This window comes from Marmota marmota, unplaced genomic scaffold, assembly GCF_001458135.2.
Source record: "Marmota marmota marmota unplaced genomic scaffold, marMar, whole genome shotgun sequence".
In the NCBI taxonomy this organism is placed as follows: domain Eukaryota; kingdom Metazoa; phylum Chordata; class Mammalia; order Rodentia; family Sciuridae; genus Marmota; species Marmota marmota.
In genome coordinates, this window is record NW_025999942.1 from 7,080,769 (window position 1) to 7,093,906 (window position 13,138).

Genomic DNA, 13,138 nt, shown 5'->3' on the forward strand with positions numbered 1-13,138 from the left:
CAAATATTGACAGAGAAGTCAGAACATAGGAAACCTAGGTAGTACTGACCATGCAGATCTTGTAGACATTCTGAGAGCAATCAAGCATTATGCAGTCAAATCTAGGTAACTATATATCCTGTAACTCTGAAATTCCCTGCCTGTGTAACATAATTCTCACAAGCCCTTTGGTAAAAACATCAAAGCATCCTGACATAAATATATTGTAAAAGATAACAAGCCTTACAGGTATCAACAAAATTACTTTCTTTCCATTCACTCTTTTATCAATCATTAAATAAATAAGCATTTATAGGTACATTTATAGGTACTGAACATTTATAGGTACATAAGCTTAGAAGTATTATTATATTATAGATAAAGAAACTAAACTACAGAAAAGCTTCGTAACTTTCCTAAAGTCACATAGCTAGTGTAGAGACAATTCAAATCCACAAAACATTAGTCTAAAGGAAGAGTCAACAAATTATGGTCTATGGCACAATTTGTTCTGTCACCTATTTTTACAAATATAGACTCATTGGAACAGACCCACACTCCTTCATTTATATATGATAAAAGGTACAGAACTAGAGGTGAGTGCTTGCAACAGAGAATGTGTGCTTTGCAAAGCCTAAAATATTTAACAGTGGATCCTTAACAGATAAAGGTTTTCAACCTCTGCCCTAAAGTATTATCTAACAGAACTTTTTGTGATAATGGGAATGTTTTATATTTGCACTTCCCAATAGTCACTAATAGCCAAGTGCAGCTATGAGCACTTACAATGTGAATAGTATTGATTGGGAAATTTATTCAAATTTAAACAGTCACAAGTGGCCAGTGGCTACCTTTATGTCAACAGTAGTAAATAATCTTAAGATTCTACCATACTTGCAAGCTAACAAGTTAGTATGCCGAAGTTCCATGGATGCTGGCTGAAGACATAAGGCTTCTGAGTCAAGGACAAAGGACTTTATTCTCAGCCAAGCAGGCAGCATGAGCTTAATATTCACATCTGTTTCCTTTGAACCTCAAGTCCAAAGGGATGATATGGAGTAGCTCAGGTGGATTTTGTACATATAGTAAATACTATAGTTTGGATCTGGAATGTTGTCCAAAGTCCCTGTGTGTTAAAGGCTAGGTCCCCAGCTTGGCATGCTAGGAGGCAGTAGGAACTTTTAAGAGGTGGGACCTTATTTGAAAGGTCTTCCAGTCAGTAGGAGTATGTCTTTGAAGGGGATAGGAGAACCTCTTCTTCTTCCCTTTCATACCTGGCCATGAGGTGAACAGATCTCCTTAATCCTGTGCTCCAATCATGACACATACTATGCCACAGCAAACCCAAAACAACAGGACCAATCAATCATGGACTTAAATCTTCAAAACTGTGAACCAAAGTACATCTTTCCTCTTTAAAAGCTGATTATCTCAGGTATTTTGTTAAAGAAACAGAAAGTTAACAGTAAGTTTTTATCACAGCTGAGTAATCTTGAACTTAAGAAATCCCATTCTTTTATAATGGGCTATAAGCAAATCTGTTCCAGAAGGAAACATCCTCAACATTATACTAGACAGCAAAATAAAGGGACACACTGTCTCCCAAAGCTGATCACACTAAAACATCTTTGAAAAGATAATTTGGAACAATATCTGCCCTAACTCTCCTTGCAAGATGCATGGAAACGTGAGACCCATGGAGAATTGTTTCATAACCTATATTAAATAGCACAACTCAGGAGCCTGTTCTGTTAACTACTGCACTGTGCAATCATGATCAAAGACTATAGTATCTTTGTATCTTCCTATCACTTTAAAACACAATCCTCAAGAATATGAAATGATATTACAAAAAAAAATCCAACATTACATTTGGGAGAAAAAACTAGTGTCTTTAAAAATGTCACCTTAGAAATAGAATTTTAAGGTTGGCAGGGATGATATCAGACAACTCTCTGATGTGACCTTTTCATTCTGTAAATAAAAAATTGAAGTCCAAAGAAAATGAATAATTTGATCAAGACTACCCCTCTGGTTTTTAGTACTGGGTTTATAATCAGCTCTTCAGTATTACATACTACCTTTAGTTTGTAATAGCTGAGAATACAGAATCTGATCTGAGATGCCTGGCTCTGAATCCAGGTTCTGTCACATTTATCATCTCTGTGACACAGGACAGGTGCTCTAACCATTCAAAAATGAGGCTCTCTCACCTATAAAGTGGAGCCAACAATTCTACCTACTTCATATGAACTGTAAGAAATTACTGACAGCTGTCACTAGCCTGACAAAGAAAGTGCTCAATCCACTTTACTTATTACTGTTATGTTTTTGATAAAGAATGTAAAATATTCTCTGTTACAAGATACCCTACATAGGAGGGTGGGTAATTCCACAGAAATGAAGGGTGCATATATATCAGTGATATCTGAATATTGGTCAAAACCCAAAGGACAATGAGTGCACATATAAGGTAACCACTGGCAGGAGAAAGAGATGTTTGAACAATCACTGGTTTGTCCTTTAATTTCCTTTATAATTTTACAAATAATTAGCTGTAATAAGCTGTCTCACAGGTTATTTCAGACTTCATCCTTCCTCTACATTTATAAGAAATCAGCAAATTGGCAAAATACAAAGCAATTTAAGAATTGTATTAAAAAATATTAACCTTTAATATCACTGCTATTAACAATTCAACTATGTTCAAAATCAACTATCTCTATGTATGAATCCTTTATAACATATTCACAATGGTCATAAAAAAATTAAATTAGAATAGAAGAACCAAAAATAAACAAAAAAAGGAGTTAAGCTTTGACCCTTATCCTCAAAATATTTAAATCATGTTATTTGTAAATTTAATTTTAAGCAAGTTCCTTGCCAAAGCAGATATACTGATTCTGCACTATGTTGTTTTATATTCAATGATATTTAATATTTTTTAAAATTTTATAATTTTTATTCATATGATTTTTAGTACACTCACATTTATTGGAATGATACTCTGAAAGCTGTTTCCCTTCATGATCAGTCCAAGGAGAGGGTACAATGACATCTTTAGTGAAAAACTGGGAAAATTAAAGTGATACAATTAGACATCAATTCTCTCCAAAATGAGAAAAGGTATCTGTGTCATTTTTAAATAACCATCAATCATGTTACATACTGAATCTATAGTAATTTAAACTTTTTAATACTTAAAAACACACAAATGATCAAAAGTAAAATGTAACAAATTTAGTATAAAGAGAAATCTTAATATTTCAAACCAACCACTTAAATTTAAAACATGTAAATTAAGCTAAGGAAATTAGGCATAGAGAAATATTTTAAATTTCTACTCCAATTTTTAGGGGGATGGGGTTTAAAAGGGAGAATTAAAAGGGAAGACAAATGGACATAGAGGTACACAAGCCAGTAAGAATGGAATGCCGGAGCTAGTGTGTACTGGTTCTCAAGATCCGATTATTAAATTTTCAGGAATTTTGTATACCAATCATTAAAGTCAACATTTAAAAATAAAACCATGTAAATTTACAATTAAATAAATTATATTAAAAATATTCAAATGCCATCACTGGCTAATTGTTTTACTTCATTTACCAATATCTATGCTCTTGAGGTTAATTACAACTTTGTATCTATATGGTGGAATTCCTATATACAATGGGGTGCTGCTGCACTTTTCCCACTCAGTTATGTCACATCTGTAGCTTCACATTAGCTATGGTTATAGAGTTTTTACACTATGAATAGCAGCAATCATTAGAAACTGTACTCCTTCCATGACTAGAAGGTCAGTTGTTAACATTTAACATCATGGTAGTATACTCAAATTGAGAAAAAAACATTTGGACATACTTTTTTCATTCCTAATGCAATATTTTCCCCTTCCCTACGCTTTGGGGAGAAAACATTTTGTTTTTAATTTTACTATATATATGAAAAGAGTTAATTTTCTTAATCAACTATAATTATATGAGGAAAAGATGTAAAAACAAAGGGAATGGGAACAGAGATTATGATATAGACAATTCACAAAAAAAAAAAGAAATACAAAGGACCTAAAACTTATGAAGTGATACATAAGTTTGCTGAAAACTAAAAAAAAAAAATCAAATCCAAATAACAAGATGTCACTTTAAAAATAAAAATAGTAGCACAATTTTTTAAAAGTTTAATCAGTACTGCAGACTAGAAAACAAGCTATATCATACTGCATCATAATGTGCCAGGTTTTTAAATTGGTACAACCTTTTAGGAGGTTAATGTGGCACAATTTAACAAAACTGCAAATTCACAAAGCCTCTGGTTACCAAGTCATTTCAAGTAAACAAAATACAGGGATAAATCATGTTGTGCAAATTATACTGCACAAGACTGCAATACAAAGACAATGAACACATCTTAAATATCTATCAATAATAGCTACGTTATTAAGTTGTTACTAAAAGAATATAAAAATCTATATGTGCTAATTATAAAAAATATTTTAAAAGATTATTAAGCAAAAAGAGCAAGATGCAAAACAGTATGCAAAGGATGAACCAATTTGTCTAAAACATTTAAATTACATATGTTAAAATATATATAAAATTAATCTCAAATCATACACATGAAATGTTAATAGCAGTTGCCTTCAGAGGTGATGGGGGAACAAGAGGTTTTTATTTTCATTTTATATTTTTCTTTGCTTTTGAAATTTTTTTAACCATGTACATATAAGTAACTGTTTTTAAAAATGTTAAAAATAAAAAATTAATTTGTTTCTGATATACTAACCCCAATCTTTACTCTAAATACATTTCCTTAAGTTTTGTCTGATAATTTTCTCTTTAAAAGAACTGCAAGTTTTCTAAAAAGAAAATGTATTTTCCAAAATATTGGAAAATTAGGAAGAGTCTAAGAATATTAAGCTGGGGGTGAATTAAGTGATTTTTCACACTGAAAATATTAGAATTTTAGGTAAGGATGTTTGGCAGGAGTTAATATTAAATTGTTTTCTAAAAAATAGTTAATAATCTGAAATAAAAGGGATAGTACCTATACTAGAAAAAATTAGTGCCAGAGAGGCCAGTTCACCATGTGACCTATGAACATGCCATAGCAGGTCTTCTGGGGTGTAGAAGAGCCAAGTATAGCTAAGAAATAGAGGAGCAGGGAGGAGGCTACAGAGAGAAAAAGGGGATAAAAGAAAAAACCAGAAATACTGCCACAATACAAAGACTTTCTGAGGAAAGAACTAGATAGATAACCCTTACTTACACCTTAAGAGAAGTAATTCAGCAAACAAAAAAGCAAAAGATGAAAAACTTAGTTCATCATTTTTACTAAACAAACAAACAAACAAAAACCCTTTCATTTATATTTAGCAGTCACTTTATTTCATGGAATATATTCTATGTCTTAAAAGTATTAATATTAACAACAACAAAAGATAAAACATAGATGGGCACAGTGGCGCACTCCTGTAATCTCAATGGTTTGGGAGGATGAGCCAAGATGATTGTGAATTCAAAGCCAGCCTCAGCAAAAGGGAGGTACTAAGCAACTCATTGAGACTTTGTCTCTAAATAAATAAATAAATAGGGCTGGGGATGTGGGTCAGTGGTTGAGTGCCCTTGAGTTCAATCCCTAGTACCCACACTCCACCAAAAAGGATAAAACTACCTAATCCAATCTAGATTTTGAAGGACTAAATACACTCAACTTCCTTTAAATAAATTCCAACTTGAAACAGAACTTTGTGCTAATCAATATTCTGAAGGCACAAGAAAGACAAATTGTGCTAGGTTCTGAGAATGAAAAGATGATAAAGCACAATATTTGCCTAAAAAAAAAAAAAGTAGGGAGAGAAGCAGTAGGCTGTCACTGCAATTGTATTTGAGTCTTAAGAGTTACGGAGATAGCTGAAAATCACTGGTCTTATAAGAGCACAGAAGGATGCTCAACACAGTTGAGGTCAGGGAATGGGAGGTTTGGCAGGGAGCAAGAGGGGACAGTGAAGGATTTGAAGACACACATGCAGAACTCATCCTTAACTGGCTTAATCAGTAGCAATTGTAAATTACCTCTTCAATGGCTTTTTGTCTTTTGTCTTCCACATCTTTATCTATTCTATACAGAGATAAGGAAGAAAAATAACCAGGCCATTACTTAAGCTTAGTGAACATTTAAAATAATAACCTTTCAAAGAAATAATTTCCCTCCATTGAAAATGGGCAAATAAATGTTAGGCTCATTTTAAAAGAAAAATTGATATCTTATAGCATTTAGTTAATGGAAGTATTCTGACATCCAGCATTTAGCCATTAGGCTTACCTTCCTCTTTTTCATTCAAAGTTTGAACGGAATTATAGTTTCTTTGAAAAGATTTACATTAATACATTTAAATCACTATCAACAACAAAGTAATTTGAAGAAAGTCTGCCTTTTAATCAACACAAATCAATAAGCATTTCATTTGACAGAAATCTAAAAATTGTTCAAATTCCTTTTATAGGCAGTTTATCATATTTTTATATTTAGTTATTTTAAGATAAACTTTTACTCTGAAATAGAAGAAACTATCATCCTAAGAATTCTAAATAAACAGGCAAAAATATTAATTTTGAAATAAGACAGCAACAGTGTAAAATTTTGTTCAAATCAATTATTTTGTTTAACTTTGACACAATATGGAATTATAGCAACACAAACTTCTCAGCTACATGACTTAATATAAAATGTTGGGTCTCAAGCATAAGGCATATACTTGCCAAGCAATAGGCAGTTAGCCTCATGGGACCACTTCTTTATTATGTTCCAGGAAAGAATGCTTGCATTCCATCCATAAATTGGTACAGCATTTTTTTACAACAATTTCAAATTATTTTCTCTAAGAAACTATTTATGTATGTATTAGTTATCAGTTTAACAAAGCTGTACAAGAATATACACATTGCAGAAATTTAAATCAAATGGATTTTTCAAGTAAGAGAATTCTGAGAATATAAATTACGGTGAAAATCTACATATCCCAGTTTGAACAACAGCCATTTTGAGGATAATGACTCAGTTTTCTTCATCTGATCATGGTCACAACAGGTCAAAATGACAGTGTATAATATTCTTAGCATCCAGGAAGCCCTAATCTAGCTTTACCTCATTCAGAAACTTTTTGCTGTTTCATCAGAGGGATTTCAAGAACTTAAAATATTCAGCTGATTGCTAAAAGTAGTAAAATATTGTAGTGCCAGGTGATGGCAGGCCCTAAGAAGTCATATAGGGCAAAGTATCCTAACCAGCAAACAATGAATACTGGTATGATGTATGAAGGTAGCATGTGTACTCTGAATGTTGATCCTTGCAATAGGGAAAAGAGAGGAGACCTTCAGGACTGGTCACCTTCTATCTGGACAAGACTTATTTGATTGTACCAGTAAGCCTTATAATTATCATTTTCTGTATGTGCTATGGGATGAAAAGGAAGGGAAGAACTGAAAAAGATATTTTGGTTAGTTAAGAAAAGGTAGCAGAAGTCATTGCTTGCTTCTAATAATGAATCAGCTTGCTGTGTTAAGACTATTTTCACTATCCTTGGTAAAAGTCATAAGTATTCATTGAATTACATTAATAAATTAATATTATAATATTTCCCCCTACCTATATCACAAAACTGAAATATAACAAGATTCTTTTTATAAACATACCCAACCAATACATAATTTATAAATAATAGTAGAAATGATGTTCTGCAACCTTGGTTAAATTGTATTGTTAGTGTTCAGGGGCAGGAATAATATTCTATAATATCTTAATATATTTTTTCAGTATTTCTTAGAGAGCCTCAGAGTGTTCAATAAATCAATCACTCTTGATTGAAAGATGTAAAGTTGTCATGATTCATTATATTAAAGAGATGAGGTGAATAATAAAATATATAGTTCATGTGAGACAAATTATTAATTGTGATTTATTTGCTTTTAGATATTCTTTTCACCTTCTCTTTCAAAAGTATTAAATTTAACTTAAAATCCTTTTTAAATTTATGTCCCTTCTAAGGACACCCTTATCATTATACAAAATACATGTATGAAGATGTGAATTTGGTGTCAACATACCTTATATATAATCAGAGATATGATAAATTATTGTATAATGGTGTGTTAAGAATTGTAATGCAAAAATAAATAAATAAAAAAAATTTATCTCCCTTCTATATATAGTCTTCCTATAAAAAAAGGGCATTAATTAATTTTGAATGAACAGTTAGTTATCAATTTACCAAGCAGAAAGCATTAGGTAGAAAAGCCAAACAAGTATTTGTAAGAATATCTCAACATGTGTGACTCTTGGTGTGAATGAATCCTAGAGTCAAAAGGAAAAGAATCCCATTGTTTTGGATGAACAACACATCTATCGTATAAAAGAAAATTAAAAGGTGGTCATACCATGTATCTGGTTTTTCAAATACAAAAAAACAAACAAACTATAAAACAAGAGTTCTTCACACTCTAAATACCTATTTGTAATAAAAACTAGCTGTTTCCCTAAAGAAGCACAAGTCTGAAGCCTTGAAACCTTTACAACACATCCACAAAGAAGTTAAGACTGCTCCAGTATTACGAAGAAGCCAAGGAAATGTAATTCAGATCCCCACAGTGAACGATTAAGTCAGAAAGCTCTCTGTTGCTAATGCATACTCTTCCATTCAAAGTGTCTTAACTTGTTAAGGAGGTTTTAGGCTTCCCCAAACATATATCACAACTAAACAGAATTTTGCTTTATCACAACATTAAAAAACAAGTCAGAAGTAAAAATCATGGAGAAAATTACAAATTTGAAAAATTCCCTCCTCTCTATCAAGTCCCCTAAGTAGCAGAGCCAGAAGTTTATCTCTAAAAAAATTCCTATCCAGGGAATCCTTTGAGATACAGTTCTTCAAACTCACTCATTTTTAGATAGGAAAAAAATCCCCATCAGTATGTTTTCTTCCTGGATATCTTTACATACACAAATACTCAGCCTCTAAAATTTCCTCTCTCTCTTCACTTAACATTATGTTATTACACTTAAGTACAAAAACGGAAAACTTACCGAGAATGACTTAAGTATGAAGCTTGGCGATCAATCTCTTCTGCATCTATTTCTACAGGATTTATTACAGCTAGTTGATCAATAGACCACCTAAATTTCCCTGGAGTCTTAACAGAAGAAAGTGAGCTCATGAGTAATAGAAAACTAAAATAGTTTATCAAAATGCTAACCAATGTCACCTTCAAAACTAATGTGAATGCTATAAAGAGCTTCTATTTAAAATTTTGACTTTAGGGCTAGGGCTATAGCTCAGTGGCAGAGCACTTGTCTAGCACGTGAGAGTCACTGGGTTTGATCCTTAGCACCACAAAAAATTAAAAACAAACAAAATAAAGGCATGTTATCTACCTACAACTATAAAAAAATTTAAAAAGAAATTTTGACTTTACCACTAAATGGCAAATGATAATCAACTTATATTAAATCAACTGGCTTGGCAATATCTTTTAAAATATCAAAATTTTCCATGGAGTGATTTAAAAAATTACATAAAACTAGAAGAATCACAATTGTGTAGCAAAGGTATAGCAACTCCACAATTAATACTCAACAGTGGTACACCATGCCCATATAAATATTAAAATCTCTCAGAGTTATCAAAGATCTTTATTTTCACTAAGAATGAACTGAAACAGGAGCAGCTACAAAAGCTCACAAAATAGTTGATCCTTCGAATTATATTAGTTGCAACTAGTGCTTCTCTGTATTCAACTATCCAACTGATTCAAAAGCTTATCCAAATCCTAATTTTGGAACTAATAATTCTAGATGAACTCAGGTCTAAAAACTCAAGATACTATACATTCTAGCTTTGAGAATTAAATTAGTCATTCCATTACTTACTTTAATTAAGATCAAAAGATGACTAAGTTTTAACATGATTCAATTAAAAATCACAAGGTCAAATTAATGAGATGATTCCATCTGAACTGTAACATGGCCTGACTTTCCTCAAGTACACACCTGTTCACTGCCCAAGCTGATATGAAAGTACAATAGAAACAATCACTTGGTTTGCAGTTTTTCTAGGTAACTAACTAGGATAACAGACTTCAAAAAAACTTTTCCAGTGTAGCAAATAACCATAAAAACAAACTAAAGGAATGAAGTCTTCTCTAATCTAAGTAGCATTTTCCCTTTCACATCTCCTTCGTGCTAACTGCTAATCATGGCACATATCACACTGCTTTGAAACTGCTCATTCAGTTGAATCTATTCAATTAGCATAGGAGTTGGTTTCTTTTTATCACAGCATAGAAGCTAAGAACATTTTTAAATGGTTAAACTCAAAACAATATTAAACATCACAACATAAAAATTAAATGAAATTCAAATTTCAGTCTACAAATAAAGCTTTATTAGAACACAGCTAGCATTCATTTATTTCACACATTGCCCATGGCTGCTTTTTTGATTCAAGGCAGAGGTGAGTAGTTTGACAATGACCAGATGATCTGCAAAGCCTAAATATTTCCTGTCCAACCCTTTACAGAAAGTTTGCTGTTTGCTGTATTGGAGGAGGAGGAGCTCACCAGGGGTTTATACCTAATGATTCTAACTTATACACTGTGTAACACCTATGCTAAGCAATGGATCTGATACAAAGCAGCACTCAAATCTTGTTTCTTTAACAATTTAGATAGGTAATTAGAAAATTTTAATTAGAAAATTAAAAAACTAATATTGTATTCTCTAATACAATATTAGTAGATATATCATCAGCCACAGTATCTAGTTACGCATACAATGACAGAATGCTAAAGTTATTTCTTGAATTATTGAAAAAAAAACAAATGCTAGTTAGATAGGAGTAAGAAATTCTGATGTGCTATTGCCCAATAGTGTGACTATAGACAACAATTATGTACTTTATTTCAAAAAGCTAAGATTTTATGTTTTTGCCATAGACATAAAAAACGTTTGAGATGGATGTTTATTCTGATTGAAACATTACACAACATATGCATGTACCCAAATTTCACTTGTGTACAATTTTTAGGTATCAATTAAAAATTAATTTAAACCAGGCACGGTGGCACATGCCTATAATCCCAGTGACTTGGGAGGCTGAAGCAGAAGAATCACAAATTCAAAGCCAGCCTCAGCAACTTAGTGAAGGCCTAAGCAAGTAGCCAGGCCCCTATCTCAAAATAAAAAATTAAAAGGGCTAGGGATGTGGCTCAGTGGTTAAATACCCCTAGGTTCAAGCCCAGATACCAAAACAAAACAAAACAAAACAAATTTAAGTAAATTTAATTTTTTTCTTTATTCCCTATTTTTATTGGTGAATATATAATGGTGGGATTCATTGTTCTATATCTGTACATGCACACAATAAAATACAGTATAATTTGGCCAATATCATTCCCTAGTATTTCCCCTTTCTTTCCCCCTGGTCCCTTTCCTCTACTATAATGATCTCCCTTCAATTTTTATAAGAAACTTACCACCTTTCTTTTCCTTTTTAGTTTCTACATATGAGAGAAAACCTAGGACCCTTGACTTTGTGAGTTTGGCTAATTTCACTTAACAAAATGTTCTGAAGTTTTATCCATTTCCCTGCAAATGACATAATCCCATGCTTGTTTATGGCTGAATAAAACTTCATTGTGTATATATACCACATTAATTTTAAAAATTAATTTTTAAAAAGCAAGTGCTAACTGCAAATTTGTCTACCTAACTTATTATTAGCCTAACCACTAGATTATAGTGAACACTACAATTTAAAAAGCACACTGCAGCTATATATGTTCCATAATGTACTTTCTCCTTACTTTGTAGAAGATATTTACATTTAAATATAATTGTAAACTCTAGTTAAGAATAACTTACTGGTAATTTTGTGGATTTAAAAACAGAAGGACTGGCAAGAGTTTGTTCATGGAGATTAGAGTAATCACCAGGACTTTCAAAAGGATTTAAAACAGGGATCCTTCCTGGAGTTTCGGGTGTTATTTGCATTTTTAATTCTTTGACATCTCCCATAGCACAGAAAACAAACTACAAAGAAACCAGAAGTATACGGTATTAAAATCACAAAGTATCATACATGTTAATTCTGACAATTAAAATGTGGTCAGCGCACACATATTTCACAAAAAGAATTAGCTTCAAACCTAACACTCATAGTTTGTACAAGAAACATCACACTTTCTCGAGTGATCCTTGACATAATCTTGTTACAAGTAAAATATCAGTGCTATCATTTTGTTGTACAGTAAGGCAAATACGAGTCCAGAATCGACTTTGAGGCAACTAAATATTACAATAGGCACAAATACTTTTCGACTAACGGGCTTCCATCGGTAGTTTTTTATTAATTACCTCATGCAATCCCCTATCAAACTGCAGTTATTATTAAACAATTCCTAGTAGCAAGCAAATAAGAAATGAGGAAGCTGGCGCATGGGTGCCCTTCTTGCACATTAGCCTGTGAAAAGAGAAGTATGACTGATAGGATCCAGGGAATTAACTGCCTCTGGTTGCCATTCCCCAAACATCTCCTTTTACCACCACCACCACCCCCCCACCTCGAGAGAGTAAGCGCGACTGCATTACTTCCAGTCATAGGGTGCGAGCACCAGAGAAAAAGAAGAATCTAGTTCTTAAAGACTGAAATAACGCTGGCTTCCTTGGGTGAAGAGCAGTGGAGTGTCACCCTAGTCCTAGATTACTCAGAGCGCCCCTCTCTTCGACACGTACTCCCCCACTGCTCCCATTCCTCCACGGGGTGGGTGGAGGGCCAGGTCTGGAGCTGGGAAACTGAGCTCTCCAATTCGAGACAGGAGGAAAGGCTGGGAGTCACAAGAACGTACCTAAAGGTGTGTACAAAAAGGAAGCCCCAAATATCCACTCCAGGGGGCTCCCAGGGGGCCCGGCCAGCTCCCACGACAGTCAGACTCTTTAACTCCCCGCTTCCGCGCTGTCTTAGGCCAACCAGGGCACGGGGCTGGGGGCCCACTGGCCAATGGCGTAGCACCGCTGTCCGCGAACCAGCCAATCGTACCGAGGCGCCGGAGTAAATTCGAAAGGCAACTCCTCGCTCTTCATTCCGCGCTAAGTAACAAGGCTCCAA

The 13,138-nt window shown here is 33.3% G+C and overlaps 1 protein-coding gene across 2 annotated transcripts in view; it reads right to left on the reverse strand.

The window, feature by feature from the left end:
• Bora (BORA aurora kinase A activator) overlaps positions 1 to 13,121 on the reverse strand; it is a 34,109-nt gene extending 20,988 nt beyond the window's left edge. For both annotated transcript variants that reach the window (XM_015498737.2, XM_015498736.2), the window contains exons 1-5: positions 12,879 to 13,121; positions 11,896 to 12,063; positions 9,061 to 9,167; positions 6,054 to 6,099; positions 2,969 to 3,050 (exon numbers count right to left, since the gene is read on the reverse strand). In XM_015498737.2, coding sequence (XP_015354223.1) covers positions 2,969 to 3,050; positions 6,054 to 6,099; positions 9,061 to 9,167; positions 11,896 to 12,048 — 388 coding nt within the window. In that variant the 5' untranslated portion in view covers positions 12,049 to 12,063; positions 12,879 to 13,121. The remainder of the gene's footprint in view (positions 1 to 2,968; positions 3,051 to 6,053; positions 6,100 to 9,060; positions 9,168 to 11,895; positions 12,064 to 12,878) is intronic.
• Between the last annotated feature and the right edge of the window lie 17 nt (positions 13,122 to 13,138).